Here is a 25,390-nt window from a genome sequence, read left to right on the forward strand (position 1 = left end):
TGGGGTGGAGTGGGTGGGGTGGGTGGGGCAGGGCGGATGGGGTGGAGTGGGTGGGGTGGGGTGGGTGGGGTGGAGTGGGTGGGGTGGGGGTGGGGTGAGTGGGTGTGGTGGGGCAGGGCGGATGGGGTGGAGTGGGTGGGGTGGGGTGGGGTGGAATGGGTGGGGTGGGTGGGGTGGAGTGGGTGGGGTGGGTGGGGTGGGGTGGGTGGGGTGGAGTGGGTGGGGTGGGGTGGGGTGAGTGGGTGGGGTGGGGCAGGGCGGATGGGGTGGAGTGGGTGGGGTGGGTGGGGTGGGGCAGGGCGGATGGGGTGGAGTGGGTGGGGTGGGTGGGGTGGAGTGGGTGGGGTGGGTGGGGTGGAGTGGGTGGGGTGGGTGGGGTGGGTGGGGTGGAGTGGGTGGGGTGGGGTGAGTGGGTGGGGTGGGGCAGGGCGGATGGGGTGGAGTGGGTGGGGTGGAGTGGGTGGGGTGGGTGGGGTGGGGCAGGGCGGATGGGGTGGAGTGGGTGGGGTGGGTGGGGTGGAGTGGGTGGGGTGAGTGGGTGGGGTGGGGTGGAGTGGGTGGGGTGGGTGGGGTGGAGTGGGTGGGGTGGGTGGGGTGGAGTGGGTGGGGTGGAGTGGGTGGGGTGGGTGGGGTGGAGTGGGTGGGGTGGGGCAGGGCGGATGGGGTGGAGTGGGTGGGGTGGGGTGGGTGGGGCAGGGCGGATGGGGTGGAGTGGGTGGGGTGGGGTGGGTGGGGTGGAGTGGGGTGGAGTGGGTGGGGTGGAGTGGGTGGGGTGGAGTGGGTGGGGTGGGTGGGGTGGAGTGGGTGGGGTGGGGCAGGGCGGATGGGGTGGAGTGGGTGGGGTGGGGTGGGGTGGGTGGGGTGGAGTGGGTGGGGTGGGGTGGGGTGAGTGGGTGGGGTGGGGCAGGGCGGATGGGGTGGAGTGGGTGGGGTGGGTGGAGTGGGTGGGGTGGGGTGGAGTGGGTGGGGTGGGGCAGGGCGGATGGGGTGGAGTGGGTGGGGTGGGGTGGGTGGGGTGGAGTGGGTGGGGTGGGGTGGGGTGAGTGGGTGGGGTGGGGCAGGGCGGATGGGGTGGAGTGGGTGGGGTGGGTGGGTGGGGTGGAGTGGGTGGGGTGGAGTGGGTGGGGTGGGTGGAGTGGGTGGGGTGGGGTGGAGTGGGTGGGGTGGGGCAGGGCGGATGGGGTGGAGTGGGTGGGGTGGAGTGGGTGGGGTGGGTGGGGTGGGGTGGGGTGGGTGGGGTGGGGCAGGGCGGATGGGGTGGAGTGGGTGGGGTGGGGTGGGGTGGGTGGGGTGGAGTGGGTGGGGTGGGGTAGGGTGAGTGGGTGGGGTGGGGCAGGGCGGATGGGGTGGAGTGGGTGGGGTGGGGTGGGGTGGGTGGGGTGGAGTGGGTGGGGTGGGGTAGGGTGAGTGGGTGGGGTGGGGCAGGGCGGATGGGGTGGAGTGGGTGGGGTGGGGTGGGTGGGGTGGGGTGGAGTGGGTGGGGTGGGTGGGGTGGGGTGGGGCAGGGCGGATGGGGTGGAGTGGGTGGGGTGGGGTGGGTGGGGCAGGGCGGATGGGGTGGAGTGGGTGGGGTGGGGTGGGTGGGGCAGGGCGGATGGGGTGGAGTGGGTGGGGTGGGGTGGGTGGGGTGGGTGGGGTGGAGTGGGTGGGGTGGGTGGGGTGGGTGGGGTGGAGTGGGTGGGGTGGGTGGGGTGGAGTGGGGTGGGTGGGGTGGGGTGGGGTGGGTGGGGTGGGTGGGGTGGAGTGGGTGGGGTGGGTGGGGCAGGGCGGATGGGGTGGAGTGGGTGGGGTGGGGTGGGGTGGGTGGGGTGGAGTGGGTGGGGTGGGGTGGGGTGAGTGGGTGTGGTGGGGCAGGGCGGATGGGGTGGAGTGGGTGGGGTGGGGTGGGGTGGAATGGGTGGGGTGGGTGGGGTGGAGTGGGTGGGGTGGGTGGGGTGGGGTGGGTGGGGTGGAGTGGGTGGGGTGGGGTGGGGTGAGTGGGTGGGGTGGGGCAGGGCGGATGGGGTGGAGTGGGTGGGGTGGGTGGGGTGGGGCAGGGCGGATGGGGTGGAGTGGGTGGGGTGGGTGGGGTGGAGTGGGTGGGGTGGGTGGGGTGGGTGGGGTGGAGTGGGTGGGGTGGGGTGAGTGGGTGGGGTGGGGCAGGGCGGATGGGGTGGAGTGGGTGGGGTGGAGTGGGTGGGGTGGGTGGGGTGGGGCAGGGCGGATGGGGTGGAGTGGGTGGGGTGGGTGGGGTGGAGTGGGTGGGGTGAGTGGGTGGGGTGGGGTGGAGTGGGTGGGGTGGGTGGGGTGGGTGGGGTGGAGTGGGTGGGGTGGAGTGGGTGGGGTGGGTGGGGTGGAGTGGGTGGGGTGGGGCAGGGCGGATGGGGTGGAGTGGGTGGGGTGGGGTGGGTGGGGCAGGGCGGATGGGGTGGAGTGGGTGGGGTGGGGTGGGTGGGGTGGAGTGGGGTGGAGTGGGTGGGGTGGAGTGGGTGGGGTGGAGTGGGTGGGGTGGGTGGGGTGAGTGGGTGGGGTGGGGCAGGGCGGATGGGGTGGAGTGGGTGGGGTGGGGTGGGGTGGGTGGGGTGGAGTGGGTGGGGTGGGGTGGGGTGAGTGGGTGGGGTGGGGCAGGGCGGATGGGGTGGAGTGGGTGGGGTGGGGTGGGGTGGGTGGGGTGGAGTGGGTGGGGTGGGGTGGGGTGAGTGGGTGGGGTGGGGCAGGGCGGATGGGGTGGAGTGGGTGGGTGGGTGGAGTGGGTGGGGTGGGGTGGAGTGGGTGGGGTGGGGCAGGGCGGATGGGGTGGAGTGGGTGGGGTGGGGTGGGTGGGGTGGAGTGGGTGGGGTGGGGTGGGGTGAGTGGGTGGGGTGGGGCAGGGCGGATGGGGTGGAGTGGGTGGGGTGGGTGGGTGGGGTGGAGTGGGTGGGGTGGAGTGGGTGGGGTGGGTGGAGTGGGTGGGGTGGGGTGGAGTGGGTGGGGTGGGGCAGGGCGGATGGGGTGGAGTGGGTGGGGTGGAGTGGGTGGGGTGGGTGGGGTGGGGTGGGGTGGGGTGGGGTGGGGCAGGGCGGATGGGGTGGAGTGGGTGGGGTGGGGTGGGGTGGGTGGGGTGGAGTGGGTGGGGTGGGGTAGGGTGAGTGGGTGGGGTGGGGCAGGGCGGATGGGGTGGAGTGGGTGGGGTGGGGTGGGGTGGGTGGGGTGGAGTGGGTGGGGTGGGGTAGGGTGAGTGGGTGGGGTGGGGCAGGGCGGATGGGGTGGAGTGGGTGGGGTGGGGTGGGTGGGGTGGGTGGGGTGGGGTGGGGCAGGGCGGATGGGGTGGAGTGGGTGGGGTGGGGTGGGTGGGGCAGGGCGGATGGGGTGGAGTGGGTGGGGTGGGGTGGGTGGGGCAGGGCGGATGGGGTGGAGTGGGTGGGGTGGGGTGGGTGGGGTGGGTGGGGGTGGAGTGGGTGGGGTGGGTGGGGTGGGTGGGGTGGAGTGGGTGGGGTGGGTGGGGTGGAGTGGGGTGGGTGGGGTGGGGTGGGGTGGGTGGGGTGGGTGGGGTGGAGTGGGTGGGGTGGGTGGGGCAGGGCGGATGGGGTGGAGTGGGTGGGGTGGGGTGGGGTGGGTGGGGTGGAGTGGGTGGGGTGGGGTGGGGTGAGTGGGTGTGGTGGGGCAGGGCGGATGGGGTGGAGTGGGTGGGGTGGGGTGGGGTGGAGTGGGTGGGGTGGGTGGGGTGGGTGGGGTGGAGTGGGTGGGGTGGGGTGGGTGGGGTGGAGTGGGTGGGGTGGGGTGGGGTGAGTGGGTGGGGTGGGGCAGGGCGGATGGGGTGGAGTGGGTGGGGTGGGTGGGGTGGGGCAGGGCGGATGGGGTGGAGTGGGTGGGGTGGGTGGGGTGGAGTGGGTGGGGTGGGTGGGGTGGAGTGGGTGGGGTGGGTGGGGTGGGTGGGGTGGAGTGGGTGGGGTGGGGTGAGTGGGTGGGGTGGGGCAGGGCGGATGGGGTGGAGTGGGTGGGGTGGAGTGGGTGGGGTGGGTGGGGTGGGGCAGGGCGGATGGGGTGGAGTGGGTGGGGTGGGTGGGGTGGAGTGGGTGGGGTGAGTGGGTGGGGTGGGGTGGGGTGGAGTGGGTGGGGTGGGTGGGGTGGAGTGGGTGGGTGGAGTGGGTGGGGTGGGTGGGGTGGAGTGGGTGGGGTGGGGCAGGGCGGATGGGGTGGAGTGGGTGGGGTGGGGTGGGTGGGGCAGGGCGGATGGGGTGGAGTGGGTGGGGTGGGGTGGGTGGGGTGGAGTGGGGTGGAGTGGGTGGGGTGGAGTGGGTGGGGTGGAGTGGGTGGGGTGGGTGGGGTGGAGTGGGTGGGGTGGGGCAGGGCGGATGGGGTGGAGTGGGTGGGGTGGGGTGGGGTGGGTGGGGTGGAGTGGGTGGGGTGGGGTGGGGTGAGTGGGTGGGGTGGGCAGGGCGGATGGGGTGGAGTGGGTGGGGTGGGTGGAGTGGGTGGGGTGGGGTGGAGTGGGTGGGGTGGGGCAGGGCGGATGGGGTGGAGTGGGTGGGGTGGGGTGGGTGGGGCAGGGCGGATGGGGTGGAGTGGGGTGGGTGGGGTGGAGTGGGTGGGGTGGAGTGGGTGGGGTGGGGCAGGGCGGATGGGGTGGAGTGGGTGTGGTGGGGCAGGGCGGATGGGGTGGAGTGGGTGGGGTGGAGTGGGTGGGGTGGGGCAGGGTGGATGGGGTGGAGTGGGTGGAGTGGGTGGGGTGGGTGGGGTGGGGCAGGGCGGATGGGGTGGAGTGGGTGGGGTGGGGTGGGTGGGGTGGGGTGGGGTGGAGTGGGTGTGGTGGGGCAGGGCGGATGGGGTGGAGTGGGTGGGGTGGGGCAGGGTGGATGGGGTGGAGTGGGTGGAGTGGAGTGGGTGGAGTGGAGTGGGTGGGGTGGAGTGGGTGGAGTGGGTGGGGTGGGGTGGGTGGGGTGGGGTGGAGTGGGTGGGGTGCAGAATGTTGGCTCCACTCTGACTTTGTGTTTGGGGGGGTCGAGCTGTTGGTCCCTCCCCTCCTGTATTATTCAGCCAATGGTTACAAGGAGATCGTGGTTGGAAAATAAATATTCCAGGGTACACAATATTTCTGAAAGACAGACACAATGACAAAGGAGGAGGGGTGGCCCTGATAGTAAAAGGTGACACAGGGACATTAGTGAGAAAGGATCGGGCCTCTGCAGATCATGAAGTAGAATCAATGTGGGTGGAGATTAGGAATAAAACTCAGAAAACACTGGTGTGAGGAGGTTATAGGCCCCTGCACAGTAATTATACTGTTGGACAGAGCATTAAACAAGAAATTATTGCAGCTTGTAAGGAAGAAAATGCAATAATTGTAGGGGACTTTAATCTACATATAGACTGGACCAATCAAATTGGCAAGAATGGTCTAGAAGATGAGTTTGTGGAATGCTTTTGTGACAATGTCTTAGACCAATACATTGTGGAATCAACTAGGGATAAATCCATCTTCGATCTAGTATTGTGTAATGAAGCTGGGTTAATTAGTAATGTCATAATGAAAGTTCCACTGGGAAATAGTGATCATAATATCATTCAATTCCATGTAAAATTTGAAAGTGACATATTTCAATCACAAACCAGCGTCTTAAACTTAAAGCCAATTACATAGGACTGAGGGGAGAGCTGGCGAAGGTTAATTGGGTAAATAAACTAAAATGAACAGTGGGAAACATTTAAAGAAATTCAAAATGTTCAACAAAAATACAATCCACTGAAGAACGAACACTCAATGAGAAAGACCCATCTGTATCTCACTCAGGAAGTTAAGGATAGTATCAAGTTAACAGAAGAGGAGCCTCGCAACTTTGCAAGAAGGAGTTGCAAATCTGAGGATTGGGTATATTTTAGAAACCAGCAAAGGGCCACAAAAAGTTGATAAAAAAGGGAAAGGATAGAATATGAAATATAAAAACAGATTGAGAGCTTTGTTCAGGTATATGGAAAGGAAGAGAGTAGCTAAAGTAAATAGTTGGTCCCTTAGAGGCAGAAACAGGAGAAGTTACAATGGAGAATGAGGGAAATGGCAGAGATATTGTTCAAATATTGTGTGCCTGCCTTCACAGTAGTAGACACAAGTTGCATACCAGAAATTGACAGTAACCTAGGGGATGGTAAGAGTGAGGAAATTAACATCAGCAGAGAAAAAGTATTGGAGAGGCTTAAGGGACTAAAATCTGACAAATCCTTGGGACCTGATGGTCTACACCCTAGGGTTCTAAAAGAGACAGCTGCAGAGATAGTGGATGTGCTGGCTATGATTTTCCAAAATTCATACATTCTAAATTGGTCCCAGTGGATTGGAAGTTAGCAAGTGTAATACCGCTATTCAGGGAAGAAGGAAGAGAGGAAGCAGAGAACTACAGGCCAGTTAGTCTGACATCAGTTGTTGGGAAAATCATGGTATAGAATCAATGAATTGTTACAACACAGAAGGAGGCCATTCAGCCCATCAGCTCAGTCCAAGGTTAATTCACCTTGTGCTACTCTTCCAGCCTTTCCCCCTTAGCCCTACATATTTTTTGTTGAGATAATTGTCCAATTCACATTTCAAAGCCATGATTGAATCTGTCTCCACCGCACTCTCAGGCAGCACGTTCCACGTCCCAGCTACTCACTGCATAAAAAGGGGTGTTCCTCCTGTTGCTATCGCTTCTTTTGCTGAGTAACTGACAGACCCAGGCTAACGCTCTGGGGGAATAAAAACAGAAAATGCTCAAAAAACTCAGCTGGCCTGACAGCGTTCTTTGGAGAGAGAAACAGAGTTAACGTTTCGAGTCTGTGTGACTCTTACTTAGAGCTTTTGCTTTTACCTTAAAGCTCTGGGGACAAGGGTTCAAATCCCACCACAGCAGCTGGTGGAATTTAAATTCAATTAATAAATCTGGAATTGAAAGCTAGTCTCAGTAACGGTGACCATGAAACCATTGTTGATTGTTGTAAAAACCCATCTGGGTCACTAGTGTCCTTTGGGGAAGGAAATCTACTGACCTCACCTGGTCTGACCTACATGTGACTCCAGACCCACAGCAATGGGGTTGACTCTTAAATGCTCTCTGAAATGGCCAAGTGAGACCCTCAGTTCAATGGTAATTAGGGATGGGTAACAAATGCTGACCTTGTCAGTGACCCCCACATTCCATGCAAGAATTAAAAAAATCACTTTGAATCAGTGTTCCTCTGGTTCTCGATCCTTTGGCCACCAAGAAAGTGCTGGAATCTCTTCTTAAGGAAGTTTTAATAATGCAATTAGAAAATGAAAGTATGATCAGACCAAGACAACATGACTTTAGAGTCATAGAGTCATAGACGTCTACAGCACAGAAAAAGGCCCTTCGGCCCATCGAGTCTGCATCAGTCAAACAAGTACCTAACTATTCTAATCCCATTTTCCAGCACTAGGCCCATAGCCTTGTTGCCATGGCAGCGCAAGAGCACATCCAAATACTCCTTAAATGTTATGAGGGTTTCTGCATCCACCACCCTTTCAGGCATTGAGTTCTAGATTCCCACCACCCTCTGGGTGAAAAAATTCTTCCTCACACCCCCTCTAAACCTCCTGCCCCTTACCTTAAATCTATGTCCCCTGGTTATTGATCCCTCCACCAAGGGGAAAAGTTCCTTCCTGTCTACCCTATCTATGCCCCTCATAATTTTATACACATCAATCATGTCCCCCCTCAATCTCCTCTGCTCCATGGAAAATAACCCCAGTCTATCCAATCTCTCCTCATAACTAAAACTCTCCAGCCCAGGCAACATCCTGGTAAATCTCCTCTGCTCTCTCTCTAGTGCAATCACATCCTTCCTATAATGCAGATTCCAGAGCTGCATGCAATACTCTAGCTGTGGCCTAACCAGCGTTTTATACAGTTCCAGCATAACCTCCCTGCTCTTATATTCTATGCCTCGACTAATAAAGGCAATTATCTCATATGCCTTCTTAACCACCTAATCTACCTGTCCCACTACCTTAAGGGACCGATGGACATGCACACCAAGGTCCCTTTGATCCTCGGTACTTCCCAGGGTCCTAACATTCATCGTGTATTCCCGTGCCTTGTTTGTCCTGCCCAAGTGCATCACCTCACACTTATCCGGATTAAATTTCGTTTGCACCTGATCAGCCCATCTGACCAGCCCGTCTATATCCTCCTGTAATCTAAGGCTATCCTCCTCACTATTTACCACTCCACCAATTTTTGTGTCATCCACAAACTTACTGATCAACCCTCCTACATGCAAGTCTAAATCCCTCGACCATCACCCTCTGCTTCCTGCCACTCAGCCAATTCTGGATCCAATTTGCCAAATTGCCTTGGATCCCATGGGCTCTTACCTTCGTTATCAGTCTCCCATGTGGGACCTTATCAAAAGCCTTGCTGAAGTCCAAGTAGACCACGTCAAATGCATTGCCCTCATCTACACACCTGGTCACCTCTTCAAAAAATTCAATCAGATTGGTCAGACATGACCTCCCCTGAACAAAACCTTCCAACCTCTCTCTCTCCCTTCCCCCTCTCTTTCCCTATCACTCTCTGCTATGCCCTCTCTTTTTTCCTCTGCCTTGTCTCTCTCCCTCCCTCTCTCTGTCCCTCGCCAATCCCCCCACTCTCCCTCCATCCTTCTCTCTCTAGCCCTTGCAGTCGGAGCTCTCAGTCAGGGGTTATTGTGGGGGTGCAGTTGAAGGTGGGGCAGGGATAGGTATTACCCACAGAGCCCTGCAGGGGGAGCCACAGGCTTGGTTGTAATGGTGTTCGGTCACATGTCTGATGATGAACAAGACAACAACAACACCAACAACTGTCTTTTTAACTGCACTGAGCCAAGAGATGAAGAAAGTAGAAAGAATGATGGTGAAGGGAGGTGAACGCTGTCATATTAAGGGTTAATAGTTGTTATGCTAATAACTATTATACATCATCAATGATGTCAGATCATGTGTTGGGAGAACTCAGAGTGAGATATCTCTGGCAGGAACCTTGTGTCCATTGTTGAGATGGTGTTGGTTACAGAGTGTGTCTGTTAAGTTAGTTTTCATATTTTACTGTATGTTAACAGCAAAGACTTTATTAATTACCTGCAGCTATATACATCGTTACAACTGGTCCCCAGACGATGTCCCACAATTTGTTATCTCCCCAAACGGGACCCCAAATTTGCTGTGCTTCTGGGTGAGGAGGAATGAGCTGGCTCCCCTTCTTTATTCAACCCCCTCGGTTGGTCGCACAAAGTTTAAAAGCGATCCCTTCCTCCATGGACACCTATTCCCGGCCCAAATACATAGTTTTAATTAGATGGAGCCAATTTAACCAGGCTTCCTTGAGTCAAAGAAAGAGTAAATATATTCGTTATTAAGAACCCAAGAAAAATAATAAAAGCACAATCCACATACATACAGATCAGAAACGAGAAGTTAAGAAGCCAAATAAAAGGTTGAAAATATACAAATCAGTCTTTGGCTTGTCCGTGAGGTGTAGATGGTGAAACGTTGCAGCCGTTAAGTTGGGTGATTCCAGTTGAGCTGACTTTGGCAGTTGGTTTGGAGACACTTGGTTCTGCAGGTTGGCTGAAGAAGCTGTCCTATTTCCGCTGAGCTTTGCCTCTAGCAACAGAGAGAGAGAGAGAGAGAGCGAGACTTTTCCTGCAACTGCAGGGCTGACTAGTTGGTCTTCTTACTGTCACAGCACACTAGCATACCAGCACTGCTCTGCAACTAATTTTTTAACCCTTTTTCCCTGCGTATACCTGCAGCTGTTGACGAAGGCAGCTCACCACCACTTTCTCAAGGGTAACTAGGGATGGGCAATAAATGCTGGCCCAGCCAGCAAAGCTCACATCCCATGAATAAATTTTAAAAAAGAATAAAAGGAAAACAAACCATGCCTTGTGCCCAGAGCCTTTATTTCTTTGATCTCTGCCCATTTTACACATTCTGAGATATGAATCAACAGGAGATGGATTTTAGATGACTGCGGAGACCTGGTAATCAGTCTTTTTGTCTCTGCAACCACAGGAGATTAAAGTTCAGTCTTTTGCATCTTTCCTATCTCCCTTTCAAGTGTCTCTGCTTGAAGAAGGCCATGATACCTTTTCAGGTGCGACATTCCATGTTCCATGTTAAACTAGCTTGGCAGGGGTGTTGGTACCAAGAGAGAATATTAGAGAGGAATATCAGGGCACACAAAATACTGGGAGGGACAGATAGCACCAGTATAGAGAATAGTAAGTTAATAGGTAAAGACGTGGCAAGGGAGAAAGTAACAGAATCTAAATCAGGGTTACTGTGCATGTATGTGAATGCACGGTGTATAGTGAATAAGATTAGGGAGTTACAGGTGCAGATTGCCATGTGGAAATATGATGTTGTGGGGATAACAGAGAACTGGCTCATGGAAGGGCAGGACTGGGTGTTAAATATTCCCGGGTACAAGGTGTTCAGAAGAGACAGGAAAGGAAGAGGGGTGGTGGTATTGGTTAAGGGGAGCATTGCAGTGCTAGAGAAAGAGGATGTTCCAGAGGGTTCAAGGGCAGAATCTATTTGGCTTGAGCTAAGGAACAAAAAGGGGGAATTACAATGCTCGGTGTAGACTATAGACCACCAAATAGTGAGAAGGACGCAGAAGAATAAATCTGCAGGGAAATTACAGAGAGATGCAGCATTATAGAGTAGTTATAATGGGGGACTTTAATTACCCAAATGTAGACTGGGACAGTGGGAGTGTAAAGGCTGGAGAGGGGCAGAAGTTCCTAGATTGTGTTCCGGAGAATTTTCTACAGCAGTATGTGTCCAATCCAACAAGAAAAGATGCACTGTTGGACCTGGTTCTTGGTAATGAGGTGGGCCAAATAGATCAAGTGTCAGTGGGGGAACATTTAGGGAACAGTGATCATTGTATTGCATGTTTTTGGATGATGATAGAAAAGGACAATAAGTAATCCAGAGTAAAAATAATTAACTGGACAAGATCCAACTTCAATGGGGCAAGAACAGAGCTGGGCCAGACAGGTTGGAATGAATGATTGGCAGGAAAAACTGTAGTTGAACATTGGGCTACCTCCAAAAAGAATTGGTTTGGGCATAGTCAAGGTATATTGAGAGGGAAAGGTAGGACAAATGAATCCAGAACTCCCTTGGTGAAAAAGGAGATTGAAATTAAGATAAAGAAGCAAAAGTGTGTTTATGACAGTGTCAGGTAGAAAATACAATTGAGAACCAAGAGGAATACAGAATCACAGAGTGCAGAAGAGGCCCTTCGGCCCATCGAGTCTGCACCAACATGTGAGAAACACCTGACCTACCTACCTAATCCCATTTACCAGCACTTGGCCCATAGCCTTGAATGTTATGATGTGCCAAGTGCTCATCCAGGTACTTCTTAAAGGATGTGAGGCAACCCGCCTCCACCACCCTCCCAGGCAGCGCATTCCAGACCATCACCACCCTCTGGGTAAAAAAGTTTTTCCTCACATCCCCCCTAAACCTCCTGCCCCTCACCTTGAACTTATGTCCTCTCATGACTGACCCTTCAACTAAGGGGAACAGCTGCTCCCTATTAACCCTGTCCATGTCCCTCATAATCTTGTACACCTCGATCAGGTTGCCCCTCAGTCTTCTCTGCTCCAACAAAAACAACCCATGTCTATCCAACCTCTCTTCATAACTTAAATGTTTCATCCCAGGCAACATCCTGGTGAATCTCCTCTGCACCCACTCCAGTGCAACCACATCCTTCCTATAATGTGGCGACCAGAACTGCACACAGTACTCCAGCTGTGGCCTCACCAAGGTTCTATACAACTCCAACATGACCTCCCTACTTTTGTAATCTATGCCTCGATTGATAAAGGCAAGTGTCCCATATGCCTTTTTCACCACACCACTAACATGCCCCTCCGCCTTCAGAGATCTATGGACACACACGCCAAGGTCCCTTTGTTCCTCAGAACTTCCTAGTGTCATGCCGTTCATTGAATACTTCCTTGTCAAATTGCTCCTTCCAAAGTGTATCACCTCACACGGTTAAATTCCATCTGCCACTTATCTGCCCATTTGACCATCCCATCTATATCTTCCTGTAGCCCAAGACACTCAACCTCATTGTTAACCACCCGGCCAATCTTTGTGTCATCCGCAATCTTACTAATCCTGCCCCCCACATAGTCAGCTATGTCATTTATATAAATGACAAATAATAGGGGACCCAGCACAGATCCCTGTGGTACGCCAGTGGACACTGGCTTCCAGTCACTAAAGCATCCTTCTGTCATCACCCACTGCTTCCTACAACTAAGCCAATTTGAATCCACCTTATCAAATTACCCTGTTTCCCATGTGACTTTGCCTTCTTTATAAGGTTCAAAGGGGAGATGAAAAAGCATTTTTGAGAAGTGAAGAGGGATTATGAGAAAAGACTGGTAGCCAGCATAAAGGGGAATCCCAAAGTCTCCTATAGGCATATAAATAGTAAAATGGGGAATAGGGCTGATCAGGGACCTAAAAGAGAATTTACACATGGACTGAGGTATTAAATGAATACTTCACTTCCGTCTTTACCAAGGAGGTGGATGCTACTCAGGCCATAGTGACAGACAAGGAAACCCTGTCACTAGAAGGGTTCAAAACTGACACAGAGGGAAGTGTTGAAAAGACCGTCGGTAGGTACTTAAGGTTGACAAGGCACCGGGACCAGATGAGATGCATCCAAAGATATTGGAGGAAGCGAGAGTAGAAATTGCAGGGGCTCTGGTCATAATCTTTCAGTCGTTCCCAGACTCAGGGGAGGTGCCAGAGGACTGGAGAATGGCAAACATTTTGCCCTTGTTCAAAAAAGGTTGTAAGGATAAGCCCAGCAATTACAGACCAGTCAGTTTAACTTCAATGGTGGGCAAGATTCTAGAAACAATTATTTGGGATAGAATTAATAATCATGTAGAAAAATATGGGTTGATAAGGAAGAGCCGGAATGGATTTGTAAAGGGGAAATCGTGTTTCACTAACCTGCTGGAGTTTTTTGAAGAGGTAACAGAAAAGGTCGATGAGGGTAATGCTGTTGATGTGGTGTACATGGACTTTGAAAAGACATTTTACACAGAGCCACACAACAGACTTGTGAGAAAAGTTATTGCTCATGGAATAAAAGGGACAGTAGCAACATGGATACAAAATTGGCTGAAAAATAGGAAGCAGAGAGTAATGGTTTTTTTGGGGGGTTGGTGGAAGGTTTGTACTGGAGTTCCCCAGGGGTCAGTATTGGGACCCTTGCACTGCTTTTTATATTCGTTCATTGGATGTGGGCATCGCTGGCTAGTCCAGCATTTATTGCCCTTGTTCAGAGGGCATGTTTAAGAGTCAACCACATTGCTGTGGGTCTGGAGTCACATGTAGGCCAGACCAGGTAAGGACAGCAGATTTCCTTCCCTAAAGGACATTAGTGACCCAGATGTGTTTTTACAAAATCGACAATGGTTTCATGGTCACCATCAGAGTTTTAATTCCAGATTTTCATTGAATTCAGATTTTACCATCTCCCATGGCGGGATTCATACCCGGGTCTCCAGAGCAGTACCCTGGGTTTCTGAATTGCCAGGCCAATGACTATACCACCAACTCCCCACATATGCATTAATTATCTAGATCTTGGTGTGCAGGGGTCTATTTAAATGACATGAAGCTTGGGAGTGTTGTGAACTGTGAGGAGGACGGTGTGGAACTTCAAGAGGACATAGACAAGTTGGTGGAGTGAGCAGATAGGTGACAGATGAAGTTCAGTGCGGAGAAATGTGAGGTGATGCATTTTGGTAGGAAGAAGATGGACAGACAATATAAAATAAGGGGTGAAATTTTGAAGGGGGTGCAGGAGCAGAATGACCTGGGTGTATATGTGCATAGATCATTGAAGGTGGCAGGAGAGGTGGAGAGAGCAGTTAATAAAGTATACAGTACCCTGGGCTTTATTGACAGGGGCACAGAGTACAAGAGCAGGGAGGTTATGCTGAATTTATATAAGACACTCATTAGACCTCAGCTGGAATATTGTGTATGGTTCTGGGCACCACACCATAGGAAGGATGTGAACACATTGGAGAGAGTGCAGAAGAGGTTTACAAGAATGGTTCCAGGGATGAGAAACTTCAGCTATGAGGATAGATTGGAGAGGTTGAGACTGTTCTCCTTGGAGAGAAGAAGCTGAGAGGAGATTTGATAGAGATGTTCAAAATTATAAGGGGGCTGGATAGAGTAAATAGGGAGAAGCTGTTCCTGCTTGTAAAAGGATCAAGAGCGAGAGGGCACAGGTTTAAAGTGATTTGCAAAAGAAGCAAATGTGATGTGAGAAAAAACTTTTTCACACAGCGAGTGGTTCGGGTCTGGAATGCACGGCCTGGAAGTGTGGTGGAGGCAGGTTCAGTCGCGGCATTCAAGAGGGCATTAGATGATTATTTGATTAGAAACAAGTTGCAGGGGTACAGGGAAAAGGCAGGGCAATGGCACTAGGTCATAATGCTCATTTGGAGAGCTGTTGCAGACAAGATGGGCTGAGTGGCCTCCTTCTGTGCTGTTAAAATGCTGTGATTCTGTGTTTCTCTAAGGACAGGTCTGTCAGTATAATCCACATAAGATTTTTCCAGAAAGTCGTCACTTTACATTATCTGCCATCTTTTGCTCAATGCCCTCGCTTGTATTTCTTTAACAACACTCTCGTCTCCCTTAAAATGTTCAATGTGCCTGTAAGTAATTTCTGGCTGTAATTAGCTTTTCATGTCAGTGTGTATGCAGTAAAGGGTACAGGCAAGGAACTAACTCCATCAGTAGTTAGTTTAGGAAGGTGCAGAAAATATTAGCAGTAGAGTGCAGCGGAAAGTAGAAGCAGAATGTGTAATAATGGTAAAAAGTCAAAGCTTAAGGCTCTTTATCTGAATGCACGCAGCATTTGTAACAAGATAGATGAGTTGATGGCACAATTATAAATAAATGAATAGGACTTGATAGCTATTATAGAGACATGGTTGCAGGGTGACCAAGACTGGGGAACTCAATATTCAAGGGGATTCGATGTTCCAGAAAGATAGGCAAAAAGGAAAAGGAGGTGGGGTAGCTTTGTTAATAAAGGAAGGTATCAGTGCAGTGCAGTGGTGAGTAGCGATATAGGTGCAATAGATCGTGATGTGGAATCAGTTTGGGTGGAAATAAGGAATAGCAAAGGGAAGAAGTCATGGGTGTGAGTCATCTATAGGCCCCTCATTGATGGACAAAGTATAAATCAGGGAACAATGAAGGCGAGTAAGAAGACAATTGTCAGGGGTGATTTTAATCTGCATATTGACTGGACAAATCAGGTTGGCAGGGATAACATGGAAGGCAAATTTGTAGAGTGCATCAGGGATTGTTTCTTAGAGCAATACATTGCACAACCTACCCAGGAACAGGCTATTTTAGATCTAGTAATGTGTAATGAGGTGGGATTAATAAGAGATCTTGTAGTTAAGGATCCCCAAGGGGGTAGTGATCACAACATGGTAGAATTTCAAATTCAGTTTGAGGCTGAGCAATTCGGGTCTCAAACCAGTGTCTTCAACTTAAATAAGGGGAAATTACAGAGGTATGAAGGAAGAGTTGTCTAAAGCAGGCTGGGAAAATAGACTAAGGGGAAGGTCAGTGGATGAGCAGTGGCAGATATTTAAGCAGATATTTCATTACACTCAGCAAAAATTTATCCTGATCAAAAAGAAGGACTCGATGAGAAGGATGAACCACCCGTGGTTAACGAAAGTGGTCAAGGAAAGTACCCAATCAGAAACTAAGGCATAGAAAGTAGCGAAACCTAGTGGTAGGCCAGAGGATTGGGTATTTTTTAGGAACCAGCAGCGGATTAAAGTTAGTAAAGAGGGAGAATATTGATTATGGAAGTAAATTGGCAAGAAATATAAAAACAAACAGCAAGAGCTTCTACGGGTAAATGAAAAGAGAGCGAGAATAGCTAAAGTGAGAGTGGGACCCTTGGAGGATGTGACTGGAGAATTGATAATGGGGAACAGGGAAATGGCAGATAATTTAAAATAAATAATTTTGCATCAGTCTTCACAGTGGAGGACACTATAAACATTCCAAAGATATCAGATAAGCAGGGAGCGAATAGGAGGAAAGATCTTGTAACAGTCTCTATCATGAGGGACAAAGTATTTGACAAGCCAATGAGACTAAAGGCAGACAAGTCACCAGGACCTGATGACCTGCATCCAAGGGTTTTAAAGGAAGTGGCTGCAGAGATAGTGGAGGCATTGGTCAAAATATTCCAGACCTCACTGGATTCCAGGAGGGTCCCAGTGGATTGGAAAACTGCTAATGTGACACCCCTGTTCAAGAAGGGAGGGAGACAAAAAGCAGGAAACTATAGGCCAGTCAGCCTAACATCTGTCATTGGGAAAATGCTGGAGTCCATTATTAAGGAAGAACTAGCAGGACATTTAGAAACGTTTAACACAATCAAACAGAGTCAACATGGTTTTGTGAAAGGGAAATCAGGATTGACAACTTTGTTACAGTTCTTTAAGGATATAACAAGCAGAGTTGATAAAGGGGAACTGGTAGATGTAGTGTATTTGGATTTCCAGAAGGCATTCGTTAAGGTGCCACATAAAAGGTTATTGCACAAGAAAAGAGCTCACAGTATTGGGGGTAATGTATTAGCATGGATCGAGCATTGGTTAACACTTAAGAAAGAGAGTCGAGATTAAAAGGTCTTTTTCAAGTTGGAAAGATGTAACTAGTGGAGTGCCACAAGGATCAGTCCTAGGGCCTCAATTATTTACTATCTATATTAATGACTTGGAGGATACAAAAATAGGTGGGAGGGCATGTTGTGATGAGGGCATAAGGAACCTGCAAGGGGATTTAGATAGGTTGAGTGAGTGGGTAAAAACTTGGCAGATGGAGTTTAATGTAGGAAAGTGTGAGGTCATGCACTTTGATAGGAAGAATCAAAAGGCAGACTATTATTTAAATGGAGAGAGGCTTCAGAAAAGTGCAGCACAGAGGGATCTGGGTGTTCTTGTGCATGAAACACAAAAAGTTAGCATGCAGGTGCAGCAAGTAATTAAGAAGGCAAATAGTATTTTGGCCTGTATTTCAAGGGGGTTGGAATTTAAAAATAGGGAAGCCTTGTTACAACTCTACAGGGTGTTGGTGAGGCCACACCTGGAGTACTGTGTACAGGTTTGGTCCCTGTATTTAAGAAAGGATATACTGGCATTGGAGGCAGTTCAAAAGAGATTCACTAGGCTGATTCCTGGGATGAAGGAGTTGAATTATCAAGAACGGCTAAACAGGTTAGGCCTTTATCCATTAGAGTTCAGAAGAATGAGGGGTGATCTTACTGAAACATACAAGATTCTGAGGGGGCTTGACAGGGTAGATGTTGAGAATATGTTTCTACTAGTGGGGGAATCTTGAACTGGGGGACATAGTTACAGAATAAGGGGACACTGATTTATAACTGAGATGCGAAGGAATGTTTTTTCTCAGAGGATAGTGAATGTCTGGAATTCTCTACCTCAGAGAGTTGTGGAACTAGATCACTGAAAGTATCTAAAGAGGAGGTAGATAGATTTTTGAAATATCGGGGAGTTGAGGGTTATGAGGATCTGGCATGAGAGGATTTGAGACCAGGGGCAGATCAGCCATGATCTTACTGAATGGTGGGGTAGGCTTGAGGGGCTGAATGGCCTACTCCTGCTCCTATTCTTATGTTCTTACTTGTGTCCTTATGTCCAAATCTGAGGCATGATGAGGCTTGGGGTTGGAGAATCAGGATTAGCGATGGGCTTCGTTCAAACAGAGCTTCTGACTGAATTAGTAAAAGGGCTTCTCAGGACTGGTTGCAGCCTGGAAGTGAAGAAGACTTAGCTCACCCATACAGGGTATGAAGACTTAGCTCACCCAGACAGGGTATGAAGACTTAGCTCACCCAGACAGGGTATGAAGATTTAGCTCACCCAGACAGGGTATGAAGATTTAGCTCACCCAGACAGGGTATGAAGACTTAGCTCACCCAGACAGGGTATGAAGATTTAGCTCACCCAGACAGGGTATGAAGATTTAGCTCACCCAGACAGGGTATGAAGATTTAGCTCACCCAGACAGGGTATGAAGATTTAGTTCACCCAGACAGGGTATGAAGATTTAGCTCACCCAGACAGGGTATGAAGATTTAGTTCACCCAGACAGGGTATGAAGATTTAGCTCACCCAGACAGGGTATGAAGATTTAGTTCACCCAGACAGGGTATGAAGATTTAGCTCACCCAGAAAGGGTATGAAGATTTAGCTCACCCAGACAGGGTATGAAGATTTAGCTCACCCATACAGGGTATGAAGATTTAGCTCACCCAGACAGGGTATGAAGATTTAGCTCACCCAGACAGGGTATGAAGATTTAGCTCACCCAGACAGGGTATGAAGATTTAGCTCACCCATACAGGGTATGAAGATTTAGCTCACCCAGACAGGGTATGAAGATTTAGCGCACCCAGAAAGGGTATGAAGATTTAGCTCACCCATACAGGGTATGAAGATTTAGCTCACCCAGACAGGGTATGAAGATTTAGCGCACCCAGAAAGGGTATGAAGACTTAGCTCACCCAGAAAGGGTATGAAGATTTAGCTCACCCAGAAAGGGTATGAAGATTTAGCTCACCCAGACAGGGTATGAAGATTTAGCTCACCCAGACAGGGTATGAAGATTTAGCTCACCCAGACAGGGTATGAAGATTTAGCTCACCCAGACAGGGTATGAAGATTTAGTTCACCCAGACAGGGTATGAAGATTTAGCTCACCCAGACAGGGTATGAAGATTTAGTTCACCCAGACAGGGTATGAAGATTTAGCTCACCCAGACAGGGTATGAAGATTTAGTTCACCCAGACAGGGTATGAAGATTTAGCTCACCCAGACAGGGTATGAAGATTTAGTTCACCCAGACAGGGTATGAAGATTTAGCTCACCCAGACAGGGTATGAAGATTTAGTTCACCCAGACAGGGTATGAAGATTTAGCTTACCCAGACAGGGTATGAAGATTTAGTTCACCCAGACAGGGTATGAAGATTTAGTTCACCCAGACAGGGTATGAAGATTTAGCTCACCCAGACAGGGTATGAAGATTTAGTTCACCCAGACAGGGTATGAAGATTTAGCTCACCCATACAGGGTATGAAGACTTAGCTCACCCAGAAAGGGTATGAAGATTTAGCTCACCCATACAGGGTATGAAGATTTAGCTCACCCATACAGGGTATGAAGATTTAGCTCACCCATACAGGGTATGAAGATTTAGCTCACCCATACAGGGTATGAAGACTTAGCTCACCCAGACAGGGTATGAAGATTTAGCGCACCCAGAAAGGGTATGAAGATTTAGTTCACCCATACAGGGTATGAAGATTTAGCTCACCCATACAGGGTATGAAGATTTAGCTCACCCAGACAGGGTATGAAGATTTAGCTCACCCAGACAGGGTATGAAGATTTAGCTCACCCAGACAGGGTATGAAGATTTAGCTCACCCATACAGGGTATGAAGATTTAGCTCACCCATACAGGGTATGAAGATTTAGCTCACCCAGACAGGGTATGAAGATTTAGCTCACCCAGACAGGGTATGAAGATTTAGCTCACCCAGAAAGGGTATGAAGATTTAGCTCACCCAGAAAGGGTATGAAGATTTAGCTCACCCATACAGGGTATGAAGATTTAGCTCACCCAGACAGGGTATGAAGATTTAGCTCACCCAGACAGGGTATGAAGATTTAGCTCACCCAGACAGGGTATGAAGATTTAGCTCACCCATACAGGGTATGAAGATTTAGCTCACCCATACAGGGTATGAAGATTTAGCTCACCCATACAGGGTATGAAGATTTAGCGCACCCAGAAAGGGTATGAAGATTTAGCTCACCCATACAGGGTATGAAGATTTAGCTCACCCAGACAGGGTATGAAGATTTAGCTCACCCATACAGGGTATGAAGATTTAGCTCACCCAGTCAGGGTATGAAGATTTAGCTCACCCATACAGGGTATGAAGATTTAGCTCACCCAGACAGGGTATGAAGATTTAGCTCACCCATACAGGGTATGAAGATTTAGCTCACCCATACAGGGTATGAAGATTTAGCGCACCCAGACAGGGTATGAAGATTTAGCTCACCCAGACAGGGTATGAAGATTTAGCTCACCCAGACAGGGTATGAAGATTTAGCTCACCCAGACAGGGTATGAAGATTTAGCTCACCCATACAGGGTATGAAGATTTAGCTCACCCAGAAAGGGTATGAAGATTTAGCTCACCCAGAAAGGGTATGAAGATTTAGCTCACCCATACAGGGTATGAAGATTTAGCTCACCCAGAAAGGGTATGAAGATTTAGCTCACCCAGAAAGGGTATGAAGATTTAGCTCACCCAGACAGGGTATGAAGATTCAGCTCACCCAGAAAGGGTATGAAGATTTAGCTCACCCAGACAGGCCATGGGCTTGACATGCTGAAGCTGGACTTCCAAGGGAGATGGTGTAGAATCCTCTGTCGCAGTAAATCTGCTGCTCTTTTCTCCGAGCTTCTTTTGGCAAATATTCTCGGTGTCTGTAGCTTCAGTTGGGAGGTTTAGTTCCAAATCCGATGAAGATTTTCTTTTCCTTAGTCCTTCAGTGTTCTTGTGAGGTTGTGACCCAAGCTGACACCATGTTGTGATATTGTTGGTTCCAGTATACGTCTGTTAGAGAGTTCTTTGTCACCTCCTGTATGTTAACAGCAAGTCTTTACCACCTACCGGTAACTGTATCCATAATGCACAGTAAAGGGCACAGACCAGGAGCTATCTCCTTGGCCAGGATTTTACAGTGCCCCTGGTCGGCAGAATATTACTGTCCCACCGAGCTGAATGGAGATTTAAATGGCTGGCTGCATCTGCTGGGGAAGGGGTGGGGGGGTGGGGGTGGGGGAGGCGGGGGGCTGGGGGGGTTGGTGGTGGTGTGGTGGTGGTAGTGGTGGGGGGGGGTGTTGTTCAATCCTGGGCCCATGCCTAGGCCTTTACTCATCTCTGGTCAACACCACTAACCCTGGGTCTTGGGTCATGTGCCTTCTTAGCTCACTGTATGGGTGGTACTGTACTCAGTCCCACATTCACCCGGCATATACCACACACTTATACAGTCCTCAGTTGCTGTTTAGAGCTAATAAACATTTGGAAGTTTCTGGATGCCTGGTTTCTGGCAGTCTCTGTTAGACACACCCTGGGTGCGTCTCTGCCGTTACTTCAGAGAACGTTTACACAGGGTGAAGGGTCAACACCCAGATTAGAGGAGACTCGAGATCTGGGAGGATTGTGGGGCTGGTGTTTGCAGAGATGGGGAGGGGTTGGGACCATGGAGGGATTTGAAAACAAGGATGAGAATTTTAATTTCAAGGTGTTTCTTGACTGGGAGCCAGTGTGGGTCAATGAGTACCTTTGGTACGAATTAGGATATTGGTAGCAGAGTTTTGAATGACCTCTAGATTGTGGAAGGTCCGAGGCCAGAAAAGCAATGGAAAAGAGCAGCCTGCAGCTAACAAAAGCATGGATGAGGGTTTCAGCAGCAGATGAGCTGAGGCAGGGGTAAAGTCTGATGTTGGAAGTGGAATTAGGTGATCTTGGTTATGGAGGAACATGTGTGGTCAGCAACTCACGTGGGGGTCATATATGACACTAAGCTTGTGAGCAGCCTGGTTCAGTCTCAGGGTGAAGGCTGACATTATTCAGGGGGTGGATTAGGCTGCGTTAGTGAGGATGTGATGTCAGAAGTTCAGCTAGTGTCACACAGAGTAACACAGAAGCCCCCTCCTCACTGCCCCTCATTCTAACTCTCTGTCCTCAGTAACTCTCTCAGCACAGACAGAGGGACCACCTCACACACCAAGTAACAGCCCAGCCCCCTCCGTCTGGGTGTCCCCCCCCCACCACTGCCTGTCTGGGCCCTGCCTCCATCTGTCTGTGCTCCCTCCCACAGTCTGCCTGTGCTCCCTCTGTCTGTCTGGGCCCTGCCTGTCTGTCTGTGTTCCCCCTGCCTGTCTGTCTGTGTTCCCCCTGCCTGTCTGTCTGTGTTCCCCCTGCCTGTCTGTCTGGGCCCCCTGCCTGTCTGTCTGGGCCCCCTGCCTGTCTGTCTGTGCTCCCCCTGCCTGTGCTTTCTCACCCCCCCCAAGTCTGTCTGTGCTCCCTCCGTCTGTCTGGGCCCTGCCCTGTCTGTCTGTGTTCCCCCTGCCTGTGTGTCTGTGTTCCCCCTGCCTGTCTGTCTGGGACCCCTGCCTGTGTGTCTGGGCCCCTCCCATGTCTTCCTGGGCCCCGCCCCAGCTGTCTGGGCTCCGCCCCTGTCAGCTCACCTGTGTTGGAAAGCTAATGCCTTTTCTTTAACCCCTCCCTGCCTCCCCCAGGTCCTTCACACTCAGTTGGAGTACCTGCTGCAGGGTCAGGAGAAAATCCGGAGCAGTTCGGAGTTCACAGAACAAGCTCTGAGCCATGGCACAGAGACCGAGGTGCTGCTGGTGAAGAAGCAGATGAGCGAGACCCTGAACGAACTGGCCGCCCAGCACTTTCCACTTCAGCCCCAAGAAAATGACCACCTGGACCTGAGAGTGGAGACAGATGGAGTGAGAAAGTCAATCCAGAATCTCGGGGTCCTGATCACCACCAGTGCCATTGCCCAACAGACTGTAGCCACGGGCGAGGGTCTGCGTCACACTGTGGTGGGCCAGCAGACAACAGTTACTGTGACAACCAAGGATAAAGACGGAGAGCTGGTGAAAACTGGTAACGCCATCTTGCAGGCTGAGATCACAGCTCCGGACGGCAGCTGTACCGAGGGCGAAGTCCTGGACAACAGGAACGGGACGTATGAGTTACTCTACACACTAAAGACTGAGGGAGACTTTACACTGTCTGTAACCCTGTACAACCAGCCGGTCAAAGGCAGTCCCTACAGAGTCCGAGCCACGAAACCCTCTGATGCCGCACACTCCCCCGACGATGTCAAGCGCAGGGTGAAGTCTCCGAGCAGTGGGCACATTCGACAGAAAGCAGTCAGGCGCCCAGCCAGTATGTACAGCACTGGCAAGAAGAAGGACAACCCCATTGAGGACGAGCTGATTATCCGTGTCGGTGAGTTTGTTTTAATCTTCCATAGGAAGCGAGCATCACTGGCTGGGCCAGCGTTTACTGCCCATCCCTACATGCACTGGAGGGCATTTCAGAGTCACCCACGTTGCTGTGGGTCTGGAGTCACGTGTAGGCCAGACCAGGTAAGGACAGCAGATTTCCTTCCCTAAAGGGCGTTAGTGACCCAGATGGGTTTTTCTGACAATTCAGTCATTTCATTGCTGTTACTGAGACACTTTATGTTCTAGGTTTGTTTTCATTGATTAAGTTTAAATTCCAGCAGCTGCTGTGGGATTTGAACCCACATCCCCAGAGCATTAACCTGGGCTGAAAGATTACTTGTCCAGTGATGTTACTACTACACCACTGTCTCCCTGTAGTGGCAACCGGAACCCTTTGATCCTGGGCTCTGTATTCCAGGGAGGGAAATGTCAGAGATTGGAAGAGAGAGACAGAGAAATCCAGTAGTGGGAGATTGGGAGGTAGTTTGGTAACAGGAGAGGGATCATTGTATCATTGAACTTGTATTGTCCCTCTGCATTCTTCCTACTAAAATACATCACCTGACACTTTTCAGTGTTGAGTTTCATCTGCAATGTTTCCACTCGCTTCACGAGCCTCTCTCTGTCCCTCTTGAAGTCTGTCACTATCTACCTCACTGCTTCCAACTCTTGCAAGTTTTGTGTCATCCGTAAATTTTCAAATTGTTCCCTGTCCCAAGACCATGTTATTACTGTTTTCATTCCTACTACAGAATTCTTGGGGAGTTCTACTACATACCTCCCTCCAGCCCAAAAAACAGCAACCCATCACTTCTCTTAGCATTCTATCCCTTCAGCCCTTTTGTATCCCTCCCTCTGCTGCTGCCTCTTTGATGTTAAAATGCTTCAGTTTTGCTGACAGCTCTATAATGTGACATTTTATCCAACTCCTTCTGCAAGTCCACAAACACCACATCAGCCACCTTACCCCTTATCATAAGATTCTGGATGACTAAAGAAATGCACAGTGCCCAATCTGGAGTAAGAATAATTAACTGGACATTAGCAACATGGATATGGAATTGGCTGAGTGACAGGAAACAGGGAATAGTGGTTAATGGATGTTTTTTGGGCTAGAGGAATGTTTGTAGTGGAGTTCCCCAGGAGTCAGTGTTGGGACCCTTGCTTTTCCTGATATATATTAGTGATCTAGATCGTGGTGTGGAGAGCACAATTTCAAAGTTTGCGGATGAAACAAAACTTGGGAGAATTGTAAACTGTGAGGAGGACAGTGTAGAACTTCAAAAGGACATTGACACATTGGTGGATTGGGCAGATAGGGGGCAGATGAAGTTCAATGTGGAGAAATGTGAGATGATCATTTTGGTAGGAAGAACAAGGAGAGAATATAAAATAAAAACTCTAAAGGGGGTGCAGGAGCTGAGGGGCCTGGGTGTATATATGCACAAACCACTGAAGGTGGCAGGACAGATGGAGAGAGCTGTTAATAAAGTATACAGTATCCTGGGCTTTATTAATAGGGGCACAGAGTACAAGAGCAGGGAGGTTATGTTGAGCTTGTATAAGTCACTGGTTCAGCCTTAGCTGGAGTATCATGTCCAGTTCTCTCTGCTACACTTTAGGATGGATGTGAAAGCACTGGAGAGAGGGCAGAAAAGATTCATGAGAATGATCCCAGGTATGATCAAACAGAAAAAGAAAGCGTACGATTGGCACAAAGAGCTAAGCACTGCAGAGAGCCTAGACAAATATAGGAAGTGCAGGGACCAAGTAAAGAAGAAAATAAGGAAATCAAAGAGAGGGCATGAAAAAAGATTAGCAAGTAAAGTTAAAGATAACCCAAAGATGTTTTACCAATACATTAATGCTAAAAGGTTAGTTAAGGAGAAAGTGGGACCTATCAGAGATGAAGATGGAAACTTGTGTGTAGATGCAGAGGCTGTGGGAAGGGTTTTGAATGAATATTTTGTCTCCGTGTTTACAAAGGAAAGGGAGGATGTAGATATAGTCCAGGAGGAACACTGCGAGATATTGGACGGGATAGTCATAAAGAGAGAGGAAGTACTCGAAGGGTTGAAATCCTTGAAAGTTGATAAGTCTCCAGGGCCAGATGGATTGTTTCCGAGGCTGCTGAAAGAAGTCAGGGAGGAGATAGCAAATGCTCTGAGGATGATTTTCCAATCTTCACTAGATACAGGGGAGGTACTGGAGGACTGGAGAA

General features: G+C 50.7%; 1 protein-coding gene across 3 annotated transcripts in view; it reads left to right on the forward strand.

The window, feature by feature from the left end:
* LOC121284134 (tripartite motif-containing protein 2-like) overlaps positions 1-25,390 on the forward strand; it is a 96,372-nt gene that overhangs the window by 22,453 nt on the left and 48,529 nt on the right. For all 3 annotated transcript variants that reach the window (XM_041199304.1, XM_041199307.1, XM_041199306.1), the window contains exon 5: positions 22,447-23,170. In XM_041199304.1, the coding sequence (XP_041055238.1) occupies positions 22,447-23,170 (724 nt within the window). The remainder of the gene's footprint in view (positions 1-22,446; positions 23,171-25,390) is intronic.

The sequence above is a fragment of the Carcharodon carcharias genome, chromosome 11 (genome assembly GCF_017639515.1).
Source record: "Carcharodon carcharias isolate sCarCar2 chromosome 11, sCarCar2.pri, whole genome shotgun sequence".
NCBI classification, from domain to species: Eukaryota; Metazoa; Chordata; class Chondrichthyes; order Lamniformes; family Lamnidae; genus Carcharodon; species Carcharodon carcharias.